General features: G+C 40.3%; 1 protein-coding gene across 1 annotated transcript in view; it reads left to right on the top strand.

Moving 5' to 3' along the window:
- Positions 1-17395, top strand: part of LOC143925889 (uncharacterized) — a 168150-nt gene that overhangs the window by 80156 nt on the left and 70599 nt on the right. Inside the window, exons 28-32 of the mRNA XM_077450215.1 lie at positions 73-312; positions 1797-1953; positions 3284-3424; positions 6648-6710; positions 9665-9757. Coding sequence (XP_077306341.1) covers positions 73-312; positions 1797-1953; positions 3284-3424; positions 6648-6710; positions 9665-9757 — 694 coding nt within the window. The remainder of the gene's footprint in view (positions 1-72; positions 313-1796; positions 1954-3283; positions 3425-6647; positions 6711-9664; positions 9758-17395) is intronic.

The raw sequence follows: 17395 nt of genomic DNA, 5'->3' as shown, positions 1-17395 counted from the left end.
AGCCTCTAATTGCAGCTTTTAATGCTTTTAATGTTTATGTAATTTTATCTGAACACGATGTTCATCCTCCAGGAATCAGTGTGTGGGCTTTGTGGCAACTACAACGGAAATACGAAGGATGACTTTGAAACTAGGAGCAAGTATGTGGCTGCCACTCAACTTGAGTTCATTAACTCGTGGAAAGACAGGCCAACGTGTATGGATGTAGAATTTGCTGTGGATACCTGTGCAGCAAACCCAAAGCGTAAGACCTGGGCTGAAATGAGCTGCCAGATTCTTCAAAAAGATCCTTTTACCCAGTGCCATAAGTTGGTAAGGAACACTACTGTATGTTTTCTTCTCACATATAAGCAAATTTGGAAGCTTTCCACCTCTTCATGTTAAGTGAAAAAAGTTTCCTTTATTTGTAGAAAATTTCCTCTGACAAAAAGACGGAGAAAGATTTCCTCTTTTGCCAAAAAGAAATTAATTTTATACAGAAGTGCCCCTAAAGTCTGTAGCAATTTTACAGTTGAGCACTAATCAAATTTTAAAATGAAACCTTAGGATTTATTCAGCAAACATTTGTGATCTAGTGATCCTGAAACACATCTGTTAGTGATTCTGGAACACCCTCCTTGCTGACATAGAAATGCTCATGTTAAAAATAAATTTACTTTTTTGCGAGCCACCGGTCATATTTGAAAGTGATTGAAGAAGCAATGAGCAGAGAGAGGACATTGCCTACATTCCTACTAAACTCCGAATAGCATTAGTAGTAGACATGCACTGCTGAAAAATGTGTTAGTTTTCGTTTCATTCTTTTTTGGGTTTTATTTTCATTTTTCGGGCCATTTGTTATGATCAAAATTCATTATTTTGAAAAGTTTGAATTTCAGAAATTCAAAAATTCGGAAATTCTAAATTTAGTAATAACTAGCTATTAAATTATAGGAATTGGCATTTACTTTGAAATGTAGCTGTAGCTGTTGCTGTTTAGCCGTTGAAATTTAGTGAACATAACAAATACAAATTTATCCAAAGCTACGAATTCTCCGAAATACCGAATGCCGCATCTAACCGAATAGAACATAATGATTAATAATAATAAATAATAATAATATAAAGTTTTTATTTTTATTATTTATTATCATTAATTTGTTATGTTCCATTCGTTTAGATGCGGCATTCATTATTTGGATAATTCGTAATGTCGGATAAATTCATATTCGTTACATTCACTAACAGCCAAATGTGAAAGGAAATTCCAATACCTATAATTTAATAGTCAGTAATAGTTATTATTAGTTAGTTATTATTTCCGGTTTTCACATTTTTGGATTTTCAAATTGTTGGATTTTTGTTCTTTTGAATGTTCAGATTTCCGAATTTCCAATTTTCATATTTCGGATTTTTGAATTCCACATTTCAGAATTTTAGAATTTTTGATTTCAGAAAAATTCTAATATTTCGGAATGAAACAAATTGCACATGTCTAATTATTACCTCAAATTGCTCTTTGACAGCTCAGCCATAGCTGCTTTTAGACTATACAAATTTAATAGCTTGTTTGGGTAGGCCCTCGCACTGCATAGTTTGGTAAGCTGCTGAAATTGCACTGAGGTTGTACTATCAGATTGTAAAGTGTATGGCTAGCCATAAAGTGTCAGACTACACAAGTCATATTTTAGCTGATAAAGTATAGTAGGCTCAGAGAACAAAATTCTCCTTCCTCTATTTCTGTCTTTTTGGCAGTTTGGGGTTTTCAGAAACTGTTCTACCAGTGAACCTCCTGAATGGCTGTTTTTGGTTTGCAGGTGAATTATGAAAAATACTATGATGCTTGTTTAAATGATGCCTGTGCATGTGACACAGGAGGGGACTGCGAATGCCTGTGTGAAGCTATCGCTGCCTATGCTGCAGCTTGCCTTTCAGCTGGAGTTTGTATTGACTGGAGAAGACCAGATTTTTGTCGTAAGTCATCTGTCTGTCCTTATATCCAAATGTAGTGCCTGGTTATACAGTCCATCATTAATTGTGCCGCATATCCAAACAGGATGCTTCTTGTGCTGTGTATAATTGGATTAATGATACCTGTCCTACAGTCAAGTTTGGGAATAGTAGCTATGACAGAGAAGTTCCAGAACCATTTAAAGTTAATTTCGGGAACTAGGGTTTGGAGCAATGCAGATCACTCTTTTTTGCCCCTGGGGCAGCATTACATTCAGGACTGCACAAATGCAACTTGAATGCATAGATCCATTTATTCCAACCTGCTTACAGTTGTTCAGGCTTGTTGGCTGTTGGTGTGTAAAAATCAGGACTTGGGCAATATGGGTAAGGCTTAGGGAACACCAAAGGACACAGTAAAGCCCAATCAATGTGCAGTGCTACCAAGCAGGGAGCCCAGCCTGCCTAAGGAATGAATACATTCAATATGCTTGTTTCCATACATATTCATATGTGTAAACTGTGCACAGAAAGGTTTTAAAATATTAACATAATGATAAATTACACGTGGAAAAATAAATTTTAATTTATTAAGGTACATCTGAAAACTCTGTTATAAATACTATTGCCGTGTGATGCACAAGCCTCATAAAGTAAACTAGATGAAACACATAACAAGAAGGGCGCCCCCACCTTGTGCATTACCTTTTGAGTATATTTTTTTCACTTTTATTTTAATAAATTATGTTTAAAGCCCCATACACACTCTCAGATTGTCTGCTGAGTTTTTCCTTCAGATTTACCAAAACCATATAATATGAGGTCAAACCTTAGGAGTTTCAATGTGTATGCAATCAGGCAGTCCCTTCTACTACATGGTTTTGGTAAATCTGAAGGAAAAACTCAGCAGACAATCTGATAGTGTGTACGGGGCTTTAGGGTAATGCACGAGATTGGTGCACCCTTCTTGTGCTTCTTCTTCTTAGTACCAAGGACTTCCCAATCTGAAGAGGGCAGCAAAGCTACTGGCGTTTGAATCAGCAGTGATAACTGTGGCCCAATGATATCCTCTCATCTCACTGTAGTGTATGCAGGCACAGCCAACATAAGAGTAGCAACTCTGCTCCTGAATTCAGGAGCAGAGGAGCATCATTGCCACACCATCACAGGAAGCTGCATTAAATGTACTATAGTGGCAAGCTTAATAGGTATACTGTATGCGTGACTTTGCATGGGGACAATAAAAAAGGATTGTATTTATAATTAGCTTCTGCAGCACATATTTTTAAGAGGCTATAGTTCTACTTTAAACTTTGGTGTTTAAAATAATTATTTTTCTTTTCTTTTTGTTTAGCTGTTTACTGCGACTTTGAAAACACACACATTAACAAAGGCAGTGGTTTTGAAATTAATCCTAATGTGACTTGCAAATGGCATTACCAGCCTTGCCAGTGCCCATTTGTTCCTCATGGCTATCCACATCAAAATAGTGAAGGTACAGTACTATTATGGTGTCGAGTTCTTTCTCTTTTCTATGCCATTCTCTGATGTATCCTATTCGTGCTTTATTTATTCTTACCACAAAGGCACCTAGCTTTGTAGCAGAAATTAGGAGCAGCTACAAATCTCACTGTTTATTTTCTTATAAAGAACATGAATTGCTTCCGGTCTTTGTTTTTTTTTTTGTTTTTTTGTTTTCTATGTCCCTCTTGGAGAGATTTTCAATCAATTCCTGTCTTGACTGCAATCCTAGTCAAACCAGGACCTAGTGCCTACACCAGACACATTAAATGCTTCTTGACAACAGAGTTCACTAGGACATTTCTCCAACCCTTCTGAAGGCCCTGTAACCCATTAAATCTATGAGGATCAGAATCAAGGCAGCTGCAGACTTCTCACATAGCCTAGCAAATCGTCACATTATAATTAGGAAAGGACTTTTGTTTATTCCTGCCCCCCTAGGCCAGTGTTTCTCCAACTGTAGTGATCTGGCTAGCCTTTTTCATGCTTTTTTCCTTTTGCAGAAATGCAGGACATTTTTTTAATATGGGTTCCTATGGAACATGCTCAATTCAATGCATTTTTGTGTTTCTGCATTTTTGGAAAGGGTCATGAACTTTTTTAAATGCAAAACGGTGCATTTTTTTGATTCAATAGACTTCAATGGAGAAGCATGTAGTGCGTTTTTACCATGTTTTTACCACAATTTGTCTTTTGCATTTTTAAATCTGCTCGACAACAAATTTTCCAGAAAAAAAAGCATAAAAATTGCAAAATCGCAGTAAAATTGTGGCAAAAAACGCAGAAAGCACAGCAAAAATCACTGCAGAAACGCTCAAAAGCAACATACATAGAGGTGAATCAAGCCTAGCAAGGTCAGATGTCATAGCCCCACAAGACACACCAAGCTGGGGGCAAAGATGCCAATAGAGTTAGCCCATTCTGCATCAGTACAGTTAAAACCAACAGCTAGAATAGTTGAGCAAACTGTGCACTTACTCTGTCAAGGTTCTAGTGCCAAGTGTGTGTTTAAAAGTATAACTAATGGCAAAACTTTTTTCAATATTGGATAGACTGTGGAGTGATTACAACTGTCAGGTTTTATTGTCTGTGAAACATTAAGAAGATTCATCCTCTTTATCTGTCCGTTTACCGTTATCACTGAGAGTGAAAGGAAATGCCGGATTTTGGGTTGTCACCAGAACAGGAATAAAGGGACAATTTTCCAATTAGGACACTAGTTCTGGTGACAACCAGGGATTCTCTAACTTTGGAAGGAATTCTGCTAACTTTCTGTTTTGGCTATGGGACAGGAACCCTAGGAAAATCTCAACAATGGGACACAGATGCAAAAAAAAACAAAAAGTGACAGGGGTTATAACCTTTCCTTACTCTATCCAAGATGAAAAAGTTTTGCACTAAGTTTTTTTCTTTAACTGTAAGTGCACAATACACTATTGTGTAAAAAAAGGTTGCATACATTTTACATATCAGGGTGTCTCTGGACAAAATTCAACATCATTAACCTATTCCAGCCCAAAAATGTCATATGATCTGATTGACTTTCAGTGGGGATATCTGAATGATGCCTGCTGATATCTTCTTTTTTCAGACCGCGATTTTGTGCACCGCTAGAATGATCAGTTCAGCCGCTTGATCGTTCCTACAGGCAGTGTGAGGGGACATCCCCCCTCCCGCTGCCCTCCGGTGCTTCTCCGAGCTCTCCCGTGTGATCAGGGACCTGGAGAAATAATCTGCCGCCAGTTGATGAAGAGCACAGCGATTTCGGGTGACCAGGTGGTCACCAGTCATCTCTATGACCGTCGGAGGCCCGGGTGCCACATTAAGACGTTATGTCCAGGCCGCGGATGTAAACAAAGCTGAGATCTCGTCTGGAAAGCTTTGGATTGTTCATTTTTTTTTTTTTTGATCTGATGCTTTCCAGCCTGGAGGAGATATGTGGGGTCTTATAGACCCCCACATCTCTCCATTAAGGGGACCTGTCACGCACCATTCCTATTACAAGGGATGTTTACATTCCTTGTAATAGGAATAAAAGTGACCAACTTTTTTTTTTTTTAAAGAGAAAGTTTAAAAATAAAAATATTTAAGTAAAATAAACAATAAAAAAACGAAAAAATTTAAAGCGCCCCTGTCCCAGTGTGGTCGCGCACAGAAGCGAAGGCACACGTAAGCACACATATATAAAAACCACACATGTGAGTTATCAACGCATGCGTTAAAGCAAGAGCACCAATTCTAGCACTAGACCTCCTCTGCAACTCTAAACTGGTAACCTGTAAAAAATAAAAAAATGAAAGCGTCGCCTAGGGAGATTTTTTAAGTACCAAAATTTGGTGTCATTTCACACAAGTGTGCACAATTTTAAGGCGTGACATGTTGGGTATATTTTTACTCAGCATAGCATAACCTAGAAGTAAAAAGGGTCAATGGTTTGAATCCCAACCATGACACTACCTGCCTGGAGTTTGCATGTTCTCCCTGTGCCTGCGTGGGTTTCCTCCAGTTTCCTCCCACACCCCAAAGACATGCAGGTAGGTTAATTGTCTTCTGTCCAAAATTGGCTCTAGTATATAAATGGGGACCTTGGATTGTGGGCTCCTTGAGGGTAGGGACCGATGTGAGTGTGCAAGGTACAGGGATAGGGACAATTGTAGACACACACTCAGGTTGGACTGGTGTCTTTATTCAACCTTACTAACTATGATCATCTTTCATATTATACAAAAAAAATGGGCTAACTTTACTGTTTTGTTATTTTTTTAATTCATTAAACTGTTTTTTTTAAACACGTTTGAAAAATTGTTGCGCAAATATTGTGTGACGTACTAAGGTTGCCATTTTAGTCCCTAGGGTGTCTGCTAAAAAAAATATATAATGTTTGGGGGTTTTAAGTAATTTTCTAGCAAAAAAGATTATGATTTTTTTCATGTAGGAGAGTAGTGCCAAAATAGGCCCAGTATGAAAGTGGATAAAATAGAGTTTATTTATCCTGATGGTATACTAGCCTCATTGCTCACACATCCTCTGTAAATCACATTGCTGCTCTACCTAAAGTCAAAGTGATAATCTTTCCTACTGCTGTTTTCTGTGTTTTATTCTCTAATCTATATTATTTGGTGTATGTGCATTGCTTTACTTAAACAGTGAGAGGAATACAAAGTAAAAATGCTGTTTGTCTCTGTTTCTCAATACAGGTTGTTATCAGTGTGGTCCTGAAAAGTATTGGAATCCAGATAAAAAGACATGCGTGCCTTGTGGTGAGTAGTCTATTTTCAATGTATTAGAAATATCAAAATATTTGTACTAGACTAGAAGAATACAAGGAGCCATGATGGGACGTATTGTGTTAAAGGATATCTAAACCCAAAAACAGACATATAATATAATGTATTGTAACTTAACAGTTCTTAGATGTGGTGACTGCATTGGTTTCCTTTACCAACCTAAGTACATTTTCTGCAAGTACAGAAAAACTGCTTTTGATCCTGCCAGAAGTGCAATGTCCTTGTTACGTCCTGTGCACTGAACTAATATTCCAAACAATGTTATCAGCCTTGTAAGCTACAGAACTACAAAACACCATCTACTTATGTAATGGAGATGAAGCGGGGGATATTTGTAGTGCTAATAATGTAGGTAACCTAGGGTAACAATGCTGCTCCTCCATAAATACAGTGCAGTGAGTGAGCGTTGTCACTCTAGGAAAGGAAGTGCGTTACTGGCAGGGTGATCAGGGGAAATAAACAAAGAGAAACTGAAAAAATGCAGACACCACAACTAAGGACTGATAAGGTGGAATAATTACATATTTTTTCTTTTTGGGTTTGGATATACTTTAAGCACATTTTAAGTATGTGCTCACATTTGGAATTGTTATTTATTACTGTTTCTTTTAACAGTAGTTTTAACTTGACTTCAAACATTTTATGCTCTTGTTGATCCTTATTAAATGATTTTCCCTCTAGTGGTCACATTTTTGAAAACTTGTATTGAAAATAACCTAGAGACTGCCATTATTGCCGTCTGTCTAAAATGATGCTGGCTGCCAATGTAATTTAATTTGATTTAATGGCTTTAATTGTTTTTGAGTCCTTGACCTGGAAAAAGTTGGCAGATCTGATTTCATTTGCTAAATGATTGTTCCAAATCAGTGGCTCAGAATCTATTAATAAAGTCAGAAGACTAGCATTTCTACCAGGTTAGCATTTCAAAAAAAGGTCAGCAATAGCAGCTTCCAAATTTTAACAAAATTTCAACATAGGTTTTGATATAAACTAATGATACCAACTTATTTGGCAGTATAGACATTTGGATGTCAATGGTGTCAACATCAAATTCTGTGAGCTAGAGGCAGTGTAAGCTATAAGAAAAAGATTGCCAAAGGAACTCCACGGTTCTGGGCTGAAATGTTAGGCCGCGTACACACGGGCGGACTGTCTGGCCAACTAAGTCCGTCAGACAATCCAACAGACAGTCCGTCCTACTTTTGAATGAACGGACTTGACCACACACGATGAACAGACAGTCCGTTGAAAGCTTGCGCGATGACGTGTACAGCACGTACGACGGGACTAGAAATACGACGTCCAATACACTGCAATGCAACCTTCGGCCGTGTAAATCCTTTCTGAGCATGCGCCATACTTAGTCCGTCCAACTTGCCTACTCACGAGCGGACTGTGCATTGAAACCAAAGTTGGACGGACAATATTACGGAAATTCCGAAAGACTTAGTCCACCAGACTGTCTGCTGAAAAAGTCCGCTGAAGCCCACACACGAACGGACTGTCCGCTGAAACACGTTTCAGTGGACCAAGTCCGTCAGACAGTCCGCCCGTGTGTACGCGGCCTTAGTTATAATTTGCTATACAAAAATGTAGCAGCATTGTGAAGGTCCAAAGAAGATCCAGTGCAGTCTTCTGTCTGTGTCCTCTATGCAGTTCCAATACTGTATATATATATATTTTTTTTAATAGCGGTAAATCAACAATATTACATAATACATTGCAGTACACAACCCCTACTCAGCAGTATATCTGTAACCCGGTGATATATGATCCACCCAGCAGTGTAAACTTCCCACCTACCAACAGACTATGATTCCCAGCATACAGCCCCACCCAGTAGTACACATTTCCACCAAGCAGTATACAGCCCCCACCCAATAGAATATGCCACCATCCAGTAGTGTGCAGCCCCCACCCCAGCAGTCTGCTACCAGCTCAGGCTTTCTCAACTAGGGTTCCTCCAGAGGTTGCTTAATGTTCCTTTGGCATGGAGCAATTTCTGCCACTCAAATAAGTTTCCACTGAAACCAATTATATTGTTGGCTATATGTAAGAGGGAGATTATTCCCACTGACCAAAAATGTAAGTAGCATTATTCCCCTTGATCATCACACTAATGTACAGTAAGTTGTAAATGGAATCATTTTTAGCAGAGGTTCCCTGAAACTGAAACATTGTTTCAGAGGTTCCTCCATTATAAAAAGGTTGAGAGAGGCTTATCTAGCTGTAAAAACCACATTGCAACCAATATATATCCTTTAGTTGCGGTCATATCCCCAGCCTTTATACTTGCAAACATGTAAATGTTTCTGGCAAGAAGCTGCCACTGTGTGTACCCCTTCTGTGTAGATAATAATGTTTGGCCTTCATTGATCAACCCCTTCTCCTGGGACTGTAGGTAGTTCAGTGTACTTTACAGGAAGTAGGCTGCTGGTTACTGACTAGTTCTGCACTAGTGTAAGGGCTTCTGCTCATGACACATGGGAACAAGATGCATACGCCTCTGGCAATAGTAATTTTTGGAAGACACATCTTGTGGAAATTGTCCTGCTTGGCAACAACCAATCAAAAGCCAGGAACAAGACCTGGGTAAAACCACAATTTTTATTATTTACCCATAACTATTGATGTGTGGGATGGATATATCTCCTCCTCAATGCATGAAATGTTGTCACTTGGTTTGGAGTCAGTTGAGTCGGTTGAGTCAGTTGAGTGTACATCAATTTCTGACACTTAGTGAAAGCCAGGAGGATTTGCCTGTCAATTCGCAGATCTGAGAAAAATAAAATATAATCAAAAGGGATTGCTTTTTAATGGTTTAGGGTGGTATTCATCCATTATTTTATTTAGGGGAAGTGAAAATACTAACAGATATATTCCTATTTCAAAATTATTATTATAATTTTCACCTATTTCATGTTCAGAAGAGCCAACAAGCACAACACCAGCACCAACTACTATTCCTGTATCTACTACATCAACTCATTCTACAACTCCAACATCAAGCTCAACCACAGGTATGTACTCTACATATTCACCCCTTTTCAGTACTACTGTTACCTAGTTCAGAAATATTATCCTTCTCTACAGTAGGCAAATAGCACTTACATGTACATCTGTTTAATTAGAGAATAAACTCGCACACATTTCTCATCTTCCCCTTTTTTTGGCCCTAAATCTAACAATAAATTATTATTCCACTCACCCACAGTCAACTGATCACTGACAGGTGGATGTAAAATTACTTGTGTCCATTTACACCCACTTACCTCCAGTCCACTAAAATAAAAATAGAAGGGGATCTGTCCCTCTCCGTCTAGAGGGATCAGATTGGAGGGCAGACCGGTGTAAAAGGACAGATGGTCCGTTTACTCCTAGACTCCCATAGAGAAGAGCGGGACCTGTTATCTGCCCGCTCTGCTCAGCTGAGCAGGGGATCAAGGGACAGAACACCCTGCTGAGCAAATCGAATTCCACTACATGTAAAAGGGGCATTATGTATGTACTGTATAGTCACCACTTGTTAACATCCAATAGTGTTGAGGGGTTAGACCCTCAGCCAAATGTTTTACAAAGGTCAATGCCTCTGCTGCATCGGATCTACCTCTTTCTGTCACAGAAAGCAATGGGAAATCCAAAACTTTGCAGTTGCCACTAGAATAAGAGGTATTGTAGACGACTGTTCCTGTGACTACTAAGATGGGGATAGCCCTGTGGAGAGTAGAAATCTCCCAAAAGGGGGACAGACACCAAAAAATAAACTGAAAGAGTTAAACCTTTGTCTACTCTATCAAAAAAAAAAGGTTTGGCTATACATACACTTTAAGTATTATTTATATGGTCTCTTGTTTTATTGACATACAGTGGATGTATGAGTTAAGGGAGTTCATTCGATATATTATGAAAATAAATGTCAGAAGGTGATTTTATAACTATACTACAGAAACTTTTACCAACGCACATTACTCAATTGTATACGAGAAGAAGTAATACAAATTAATATAATCAAATTAAAGGAGAAGCATGGGCTTAAAAAATACAAACATACGGTACATACTCACCTCCATGAGGTGTCCCACATTAACTATAAGACCTAGAATTGAGTAATCACATGACTGCTGATTGCTCAGTTCTCAGGCTGCTCAGAGCAGGAAGCAGTGGCTGTTAATGACTTCTCTCTGCTCTGCCACTGGAGCGCAGGAACAGGGGAGGGGTGGGCATGGCTGTCTCTGGCTCTCAGTCAGGCTCTGAAAGCAAAGGCCTGTTCTCTACCAGGCAGTGGGGTGGATCCCAACAATGTTGGCATAACACAGATCGGCCCTGTCAATTGATAGCGGGCAATAGCACTTTATCAGCTGACTTTGGGTCACAGGAGAACAAGGTTGAACTTAAAAAAAGAGAAAAAATCAAATATGTCATACTTACCTGCTTTGTGCAATGGTTTTGCACAGAGCAGCCCCAATCCTCTTCTTCTTGGGTCCCCTACAGACGCTCCTGGCTCTTCCCCCTTGACCAGTACCCCCAATATTAAGCTGCTTGCTATGGGGGCAGTGGTGTGTGTGTTTGCTCCCAAGCCCTGCTCTATGCCTCCATAAGTCACATAGAGCTGCAGCCCAACCCCGCCCCTCCACTCTCTCCTTATTGGCTCACTGCCTGTGATTGACAGCAGTGGGAGCCAATGGAGATGGAGTCCCTGGATAGTCAATAATCTCATACACATCGCTGGAACGAGATAAGGCTCAGGTGAGTATTGGGGGGGAGGGGGGCTGTGGGTGGAGCAGCACAAATAAGATTTTTTTACCGTCATGCATAAAATGCATGAAGGTAAAAAAAACTGCAGCCTTTACAACCACTTTAATTGTACTCCTGTGATCCACAAGAGAAGTATGGCCAACACTCTTTGGCCATACTTATTTTTTATACATAATCCAGTGTGGAGTAGTGTGTTATGTAGCAAATTCATCTAGGTATTAAATGACCAATGGCTTATAAATATGTGATGTCTACCTTTATACTTAGAGCCAAGCGTATTCAGTTTATTAATCTCTAATGAAAACATAAGTTATCAGCTTTAAGCCTAGTACACACGATGAGAAAATGGGACGACAATAACCACTTACACAGCAGCCTTTTGATAATCTAATTGTTAGTGTACAGCTTCCAACGTCCAATTAGTCCTCTTTCACATGACCGATCCATTCAGGTCCGCCTGTCGGTTTTTTAGGCGGACCTGAAGAAATGCTCCATAGACCTCTATGGAGCGTTGGATGTCAGCGCTGACATGTCCGCTGACATCCGACCCGCTCTGATCCAAAAAAGTGCGACGGAGGAAAAACCTACCTTTCCTCCGTCTGCGGATCGGATGATGACAGACTCTTTGGTCCATCCTCATCCGATCCCCCATAGGGGAGAGCGGCACTCTGACAGGTCCGCCCCTGCACAGTGTACAGAGACAGACCTGTCATCTTCCTGCTCAGCAGGGATTGACGGAGCGATCCCCGCTGAGCAAGCGGATGTCCACGGGGCGGATCATCACTGATCGGTCATGTGTGAAAGAGCCCTTAGACAAAAGTTTCCAAAGGAACATGAGTGAAGTGTTTCTCTGTTGATAACAGAATGAATGATTTTCGTGCAATTAGTATAGTATTCATAAGAAAATAGTCAAAGGACTGCTCATGAGTCATGATCAGAAACAAAAGAATGAACAGGGAGAAGAAAGGGGCAATAAAAACAAGAATAGTGCAATGCATAAAATGTTACTGTATATAATATGAAAAATTACAATTTACTATTATAATAAATATTGAAAGCCCTGTGGACTATTTTTTTTATGTTGATGATGAAGAGGGATCCCATGTACATCACAGCACTTCCAATTACATTCTAGAACGTAGGTAGGACACGGAAAGTTGTAACAGTTGTATTAGTTTACAATATGAGAGGTGTCCCTCATTCCCATCTGGGAGGTATGTGTTAGCTGCAATGGGATTTTGATGACCTGCCTTTTACATGCATGGGAATGCAGGCCGCACCTACCCTCCCCAAATACCAAAACTTATATAGCCTATTTAAATAATAACTCAACACACTTATTGGCAAAGAATTGGCCGCTGCACATTTATTGGTATATTCAAGTCAATAAATAAATAATAACCATATTCTGATAATTTTATTGCATCATAAAATACTTATATTTCAAACGATCAACTTCAAAACAGCTCAGTCTTAAAGGACTCGAGCATACATAAATCTTTTAACCAAAGTCCCCCCTACATCACGTAGGGTGGCAGACCACATAAACGTGCTTAGCGACAAGGGAAGGGGGGGTGGGAAGCTTGTTGCACCTTCACTGCCTGTCTGGGAACAGGTGTGAGTGCACCTGTGAGAGAGTCCTATATATAATAAGCCCCTTTCCAGAACATTCCTCATGGGTCACATGACCATTTGGGATATCACCAATAGCCTTGCAACCCTTAACCCCGCCCCCGGGCCCAATTTGCCATTCTCTTAAAGGGACATTAACCCAAATACATTAACCTGTATATAGCCCTAAATATTTACACTATTGCTTCTATTCTCTTATTAGTAAAGGGAGGGGCTACCGCATTCCCATACTGTCGGGCTCAAAGCCTGAAGCCCTCCTATTTCATTCTGAACACATGCCAAATGCAGAGAAATAATTCCTTTCATTATGAGCCCTTAGAAAGCAGCCATAATAGAAAAGTCTGTCCCTTGCCAGCATGCTGCAAGGAGGGACCGTTGCTCTCTGTCTGGAAGCATTTGTAGGTGGCCTAACTGGTGTACCTGAGAACTGAGTAAACACAAATGGATACACAAACCTTATCTATATTGTAGAAATTACATTACATACTGTATGTTCAGGTCATACATTTCTTCAGGAAGGAGAGGGCACTGTTTATCCACAAGGTACTTTCCAAAAGTAATATATCAGACACTTACCTACCACAGAATGCCAGAGGAGCACTTTTCTAGCAGGGAGCTATGATATAGCTTGTTCACACTGCAATCCCCAAATGTCCTTGCAGATATCCATCCACCTGTAGGAGTCTCTGTAAGGATAACCTAGTCTTTTCCATCATTGATAGATACAGTTTCTTAAAGTGGAAGTAAACTCCCCTATCGTTTTCAGCCAAGGAAGCTGCCATCTTTGCCTCTGTTGAATCTTCAACTGCTATGGTGCTGCACATGTGATTCGTTATGACACCAGCCATTGGATGGTTTGATAGTTTGGCTGAGAGCACAGCCAATTTGCAATTAGCACACCATGCCTTTTTTTTAACTGTTTAAATCAATGGGTTTACTTCCACTTTAAAGTGATTGTAAAGGCAGACTTTTTTTTATCTTAATGCATTCTGTGCATTAAGATAAGAAGCCTTCTGTGTGCAGCAGCCCTCCTGATCCCTCCTAATACTTGCCTGAGCCTCCTCTCTATCCAGCGATGTTGTAGGATTGTCTTGGCTGCTCAAGACTCCCTTCATTGGCTGAGACAGCAGCGTGGTGCCATTGGCTCCCACTGCTGTCAGTCAAAGTCAGTCAGCCAATGAGGAGAAAAAGGGGGTGGGGCTGGGCCGCAGCTCCATGTCTTAATGGACACAGGGAGCTGTGACTTGGCTCAGGTGCCCCCATAGCAAGCTGCTGGCTGTGGAGGCACTCAACAGGAGGGAGAGGCCAGGAGAGCCGAAGAGGGTCCCGAGAAGAGGAGGAGCCCAGCTGCTCTGAGCAAATCCACTGCGCAGTGCAGGTACAGTAAGTATAACATGTTTGTTATTTTTAACAAAAAGAAAAGGAGACTTTATAATCACTTTAATGCTTCTCCTAATCTCTCCCTAAACAGGGTCTCTGCCCATATTTTACTCTCACACTAAATTGAAGCAAAATCTCTTATTATATAATTTTGTCAAAGGATTTCAGCATCCAACAAGATATGTCATCTTCCCCAATTTGGCCGCCTACAGCCCATAGCAGGGGACAGTTAGTCCTCAATGGTTCCCTGCCAACCTGAAGAAATGGCACAGTACCAACTTCGGGTTGGTTGATATACTGCATCCCACAAATGCCTACATGTTGTTCTCTGTGCAGACATCTGACATTCTTTTGCTGATTGCAGAACTAAAGGGGACTGACTTAGCAGGGGATGTGCCAGACTTCTGCATTGAGACCACTGTTCTTCTCTGCTGCCTGCTCACACAGGACTAGCTTTAATTCTGTGGCTGCTTCTTAAGAGATCGTGTTGACAGGCATTTGTGCTTCTGCTTTCCAACGAACACCAACTGTAGGTTTTTGGACACTTTTTGTTTTGATGCACCTGAAATGTATTTAGCTCGTTTGAAATGAAAGTTTACTTTGGCTTTAACAAAGGTGGTGAATGGAAATATAGGAAATACTGCTTTGTGGAGAATTTTGTAGTATGGGAATTTTCTTTTTTTCAGATAGGCCGTGGACCTTTTTTAGTTTGCCATATTTAGCAATGTAAGCGTTTAACATAGGCATCTACCCGTTCTGCCTCTCCGTCTCACAATGGCGGGCCACCGGCGAACATCGAGTTTGCAGGATCCACGGGCACGCTCCCGCGGCGTGTGGCGACGGTACGCGCACGTGTGCCTGCAAATTCAAAGGGATGTACAGGTATGCCCATTTACCTGTACGAGCCATTCTGCCAACGTATATGTGTGTGCGGTGGTCTGCAAATGGTTAAAGACATTTCATTACTAATCCAAGTAGCTTCCTAGTTGTAATAACTGTCAAAAAATATTCTAGCATTTAAAACCAAAGGTAATTTTAATTGAATTGCCATGGAATGTGTCAAGGCAGATGTTAATTATCTAAGGACAAGATAGTGACATTTTGTGAAATTACATCCAGTCGCCATATTTATACCCTGGTTTTAAAGTGGTTGTAAAGTCTTGTTTTTTTTTTTAATTAAAAATAACAAACTGTCATACTTACCTGCACTGTTGAAGTGGATTTGCACACAGTAGCCTGGATCCTCCTCTTCTTGGGTCCCTCTTCTGTGATCCTGGCCCCTCCCTCCTGTTGAATGCCCCCCAGAAAGCAGCTTGCTATGGCCTCACCCAAGTCAAGTCACAGCTCCTTGTGTCCATTCAGGCACAAAAGCTGCATCCCAGCCCGCCCCCTCTATTTCCTGATTGGCTGAATGGTGCCGCTGCTCTGTCTCAGCCAATCAGGAGGGAGAGTCTCGGATGGCCGAGACACTCATGGACATCGCCGGACAGAGATGCGGCTCTGGTAAGGTTTGGGGGGGGGCCTGAGGGGGGCTGCACATCTTCCTTTAAAGACTATTTTTTTTCTTGAAAATAATTAGCACTGCATTAACTAATTGGATGAGTAGATAAACATCTTCAACAATACAGAGCAGCTTTATTTAGTGCAAATAATTACTACTAGTGGTAGTCATGCCTGCTTCGTTTTTATCATCCCATTGATGTGCCATTTGATCAAATTGACAACCGAATGAATATGCATAATTTCCCTTCCGAAAGACTCTGCTTAGATAGAATTCGAGAAAATTGAGTCTATTGACCAGGTTGGAAAATTATCGATTGTGTTGCATTAAATCAGTTACACTGAGCTGCTTAGTTCATTAATTCGTTCAATCAGATAATGATATTGCATGGTAAAAACAAAGATGAAGGATTGATAACTTACGATCGTATCTATCAGTTAAAGCACACTTCATTGTGTGTGTCACATTGATCGAATGGGCTGTCAACCATAGATTGATTCTTCCTATAATAAAGATTGATGAGAAAAGAAATAAATAATTTATGAAAGCATGTAAGGCACTATAATGCCTCGTACACAAAAAAGTCAGACGGAAGCTTTTCACCGTATATTCCGATCGTGTGTATGCCTCATCTGACTTTTTTTTTTCGAAAATTCTGACAGACCTAGAAATAGAACATGTTCTAAATATTTCCGACGGAACTAATTCCTATCGGGAAAACCGCTCGTCTGTATGCTGTTCCTACGGACCAAAAACGACGCTTGTGCTGAAGCAAGTACGAGACGGAAGCTATTGGCTACTGGCTATTGAACTTCCTTTTTCTAGTCCCGTCATACGTGTTGTACGTCACTGCGTTCTTGACGAATGGACTTTGGGGTGATCGTGTGTACGCAAGACAGTTTCAGCAGCATTCCATCGGAACTCCGTCTGAAAAACCTTCAGAGTTTATTCCGACTGGAAAACCGGTCGTGTGTATGCGGCATAAGAAGTAAAAAACAATAAGCTCATTCTGACAAACACATACCGCAAAGCAATCATGATAAACCAAACAAACAGAAAATACTAGTATCTCAATAGTGTACTGTTAAAATAGGGCATAGCAATTTAACCAAACAAAACTCCATATCAGCGAAAAATTCTAAATTTAACAGCGAAAAAAAAAAAAATGTCAAACGTAGGTTTTATTGTAAACTGGGACCCCCCCCCCAAATTCTATAAACAGGATGTAAACCCACTGTCATCAAATTTAAACTAATAACACAGTTCTAATCAATAAGGCTATAAATGCCTCCTGCATGTATCCTTCTCTTCCAAAAGTCCCCCCCCCCTCACCTGCCAGGAGCCCCGCATTATCGTCTAATCAGTGGGCGTTTTTTTTTCGGAGCTCGGT

Source organism: Lithobates pipiens, unplaced genomic scaffold, assembly GCF_037356315.1.
Source record: "Lithobates pipiens isolate NorthernLeopardFrog02 unplaced genomic scaffold, aLitPip1_a1.2 Scaffold_10, whole genome shotgun sequence".
Taxonomy (NCBI): Eukaryota; Metazoa; Chordata; class Amphibia; order Anura; family Ranidae; genus Lithobates; species Lithobates pipiens.
The sequence above is the reverse complement of the archived record's forward strand: the minus strand, read 5'-3'. Positions and strand labels throughout refer to the sequence as shown.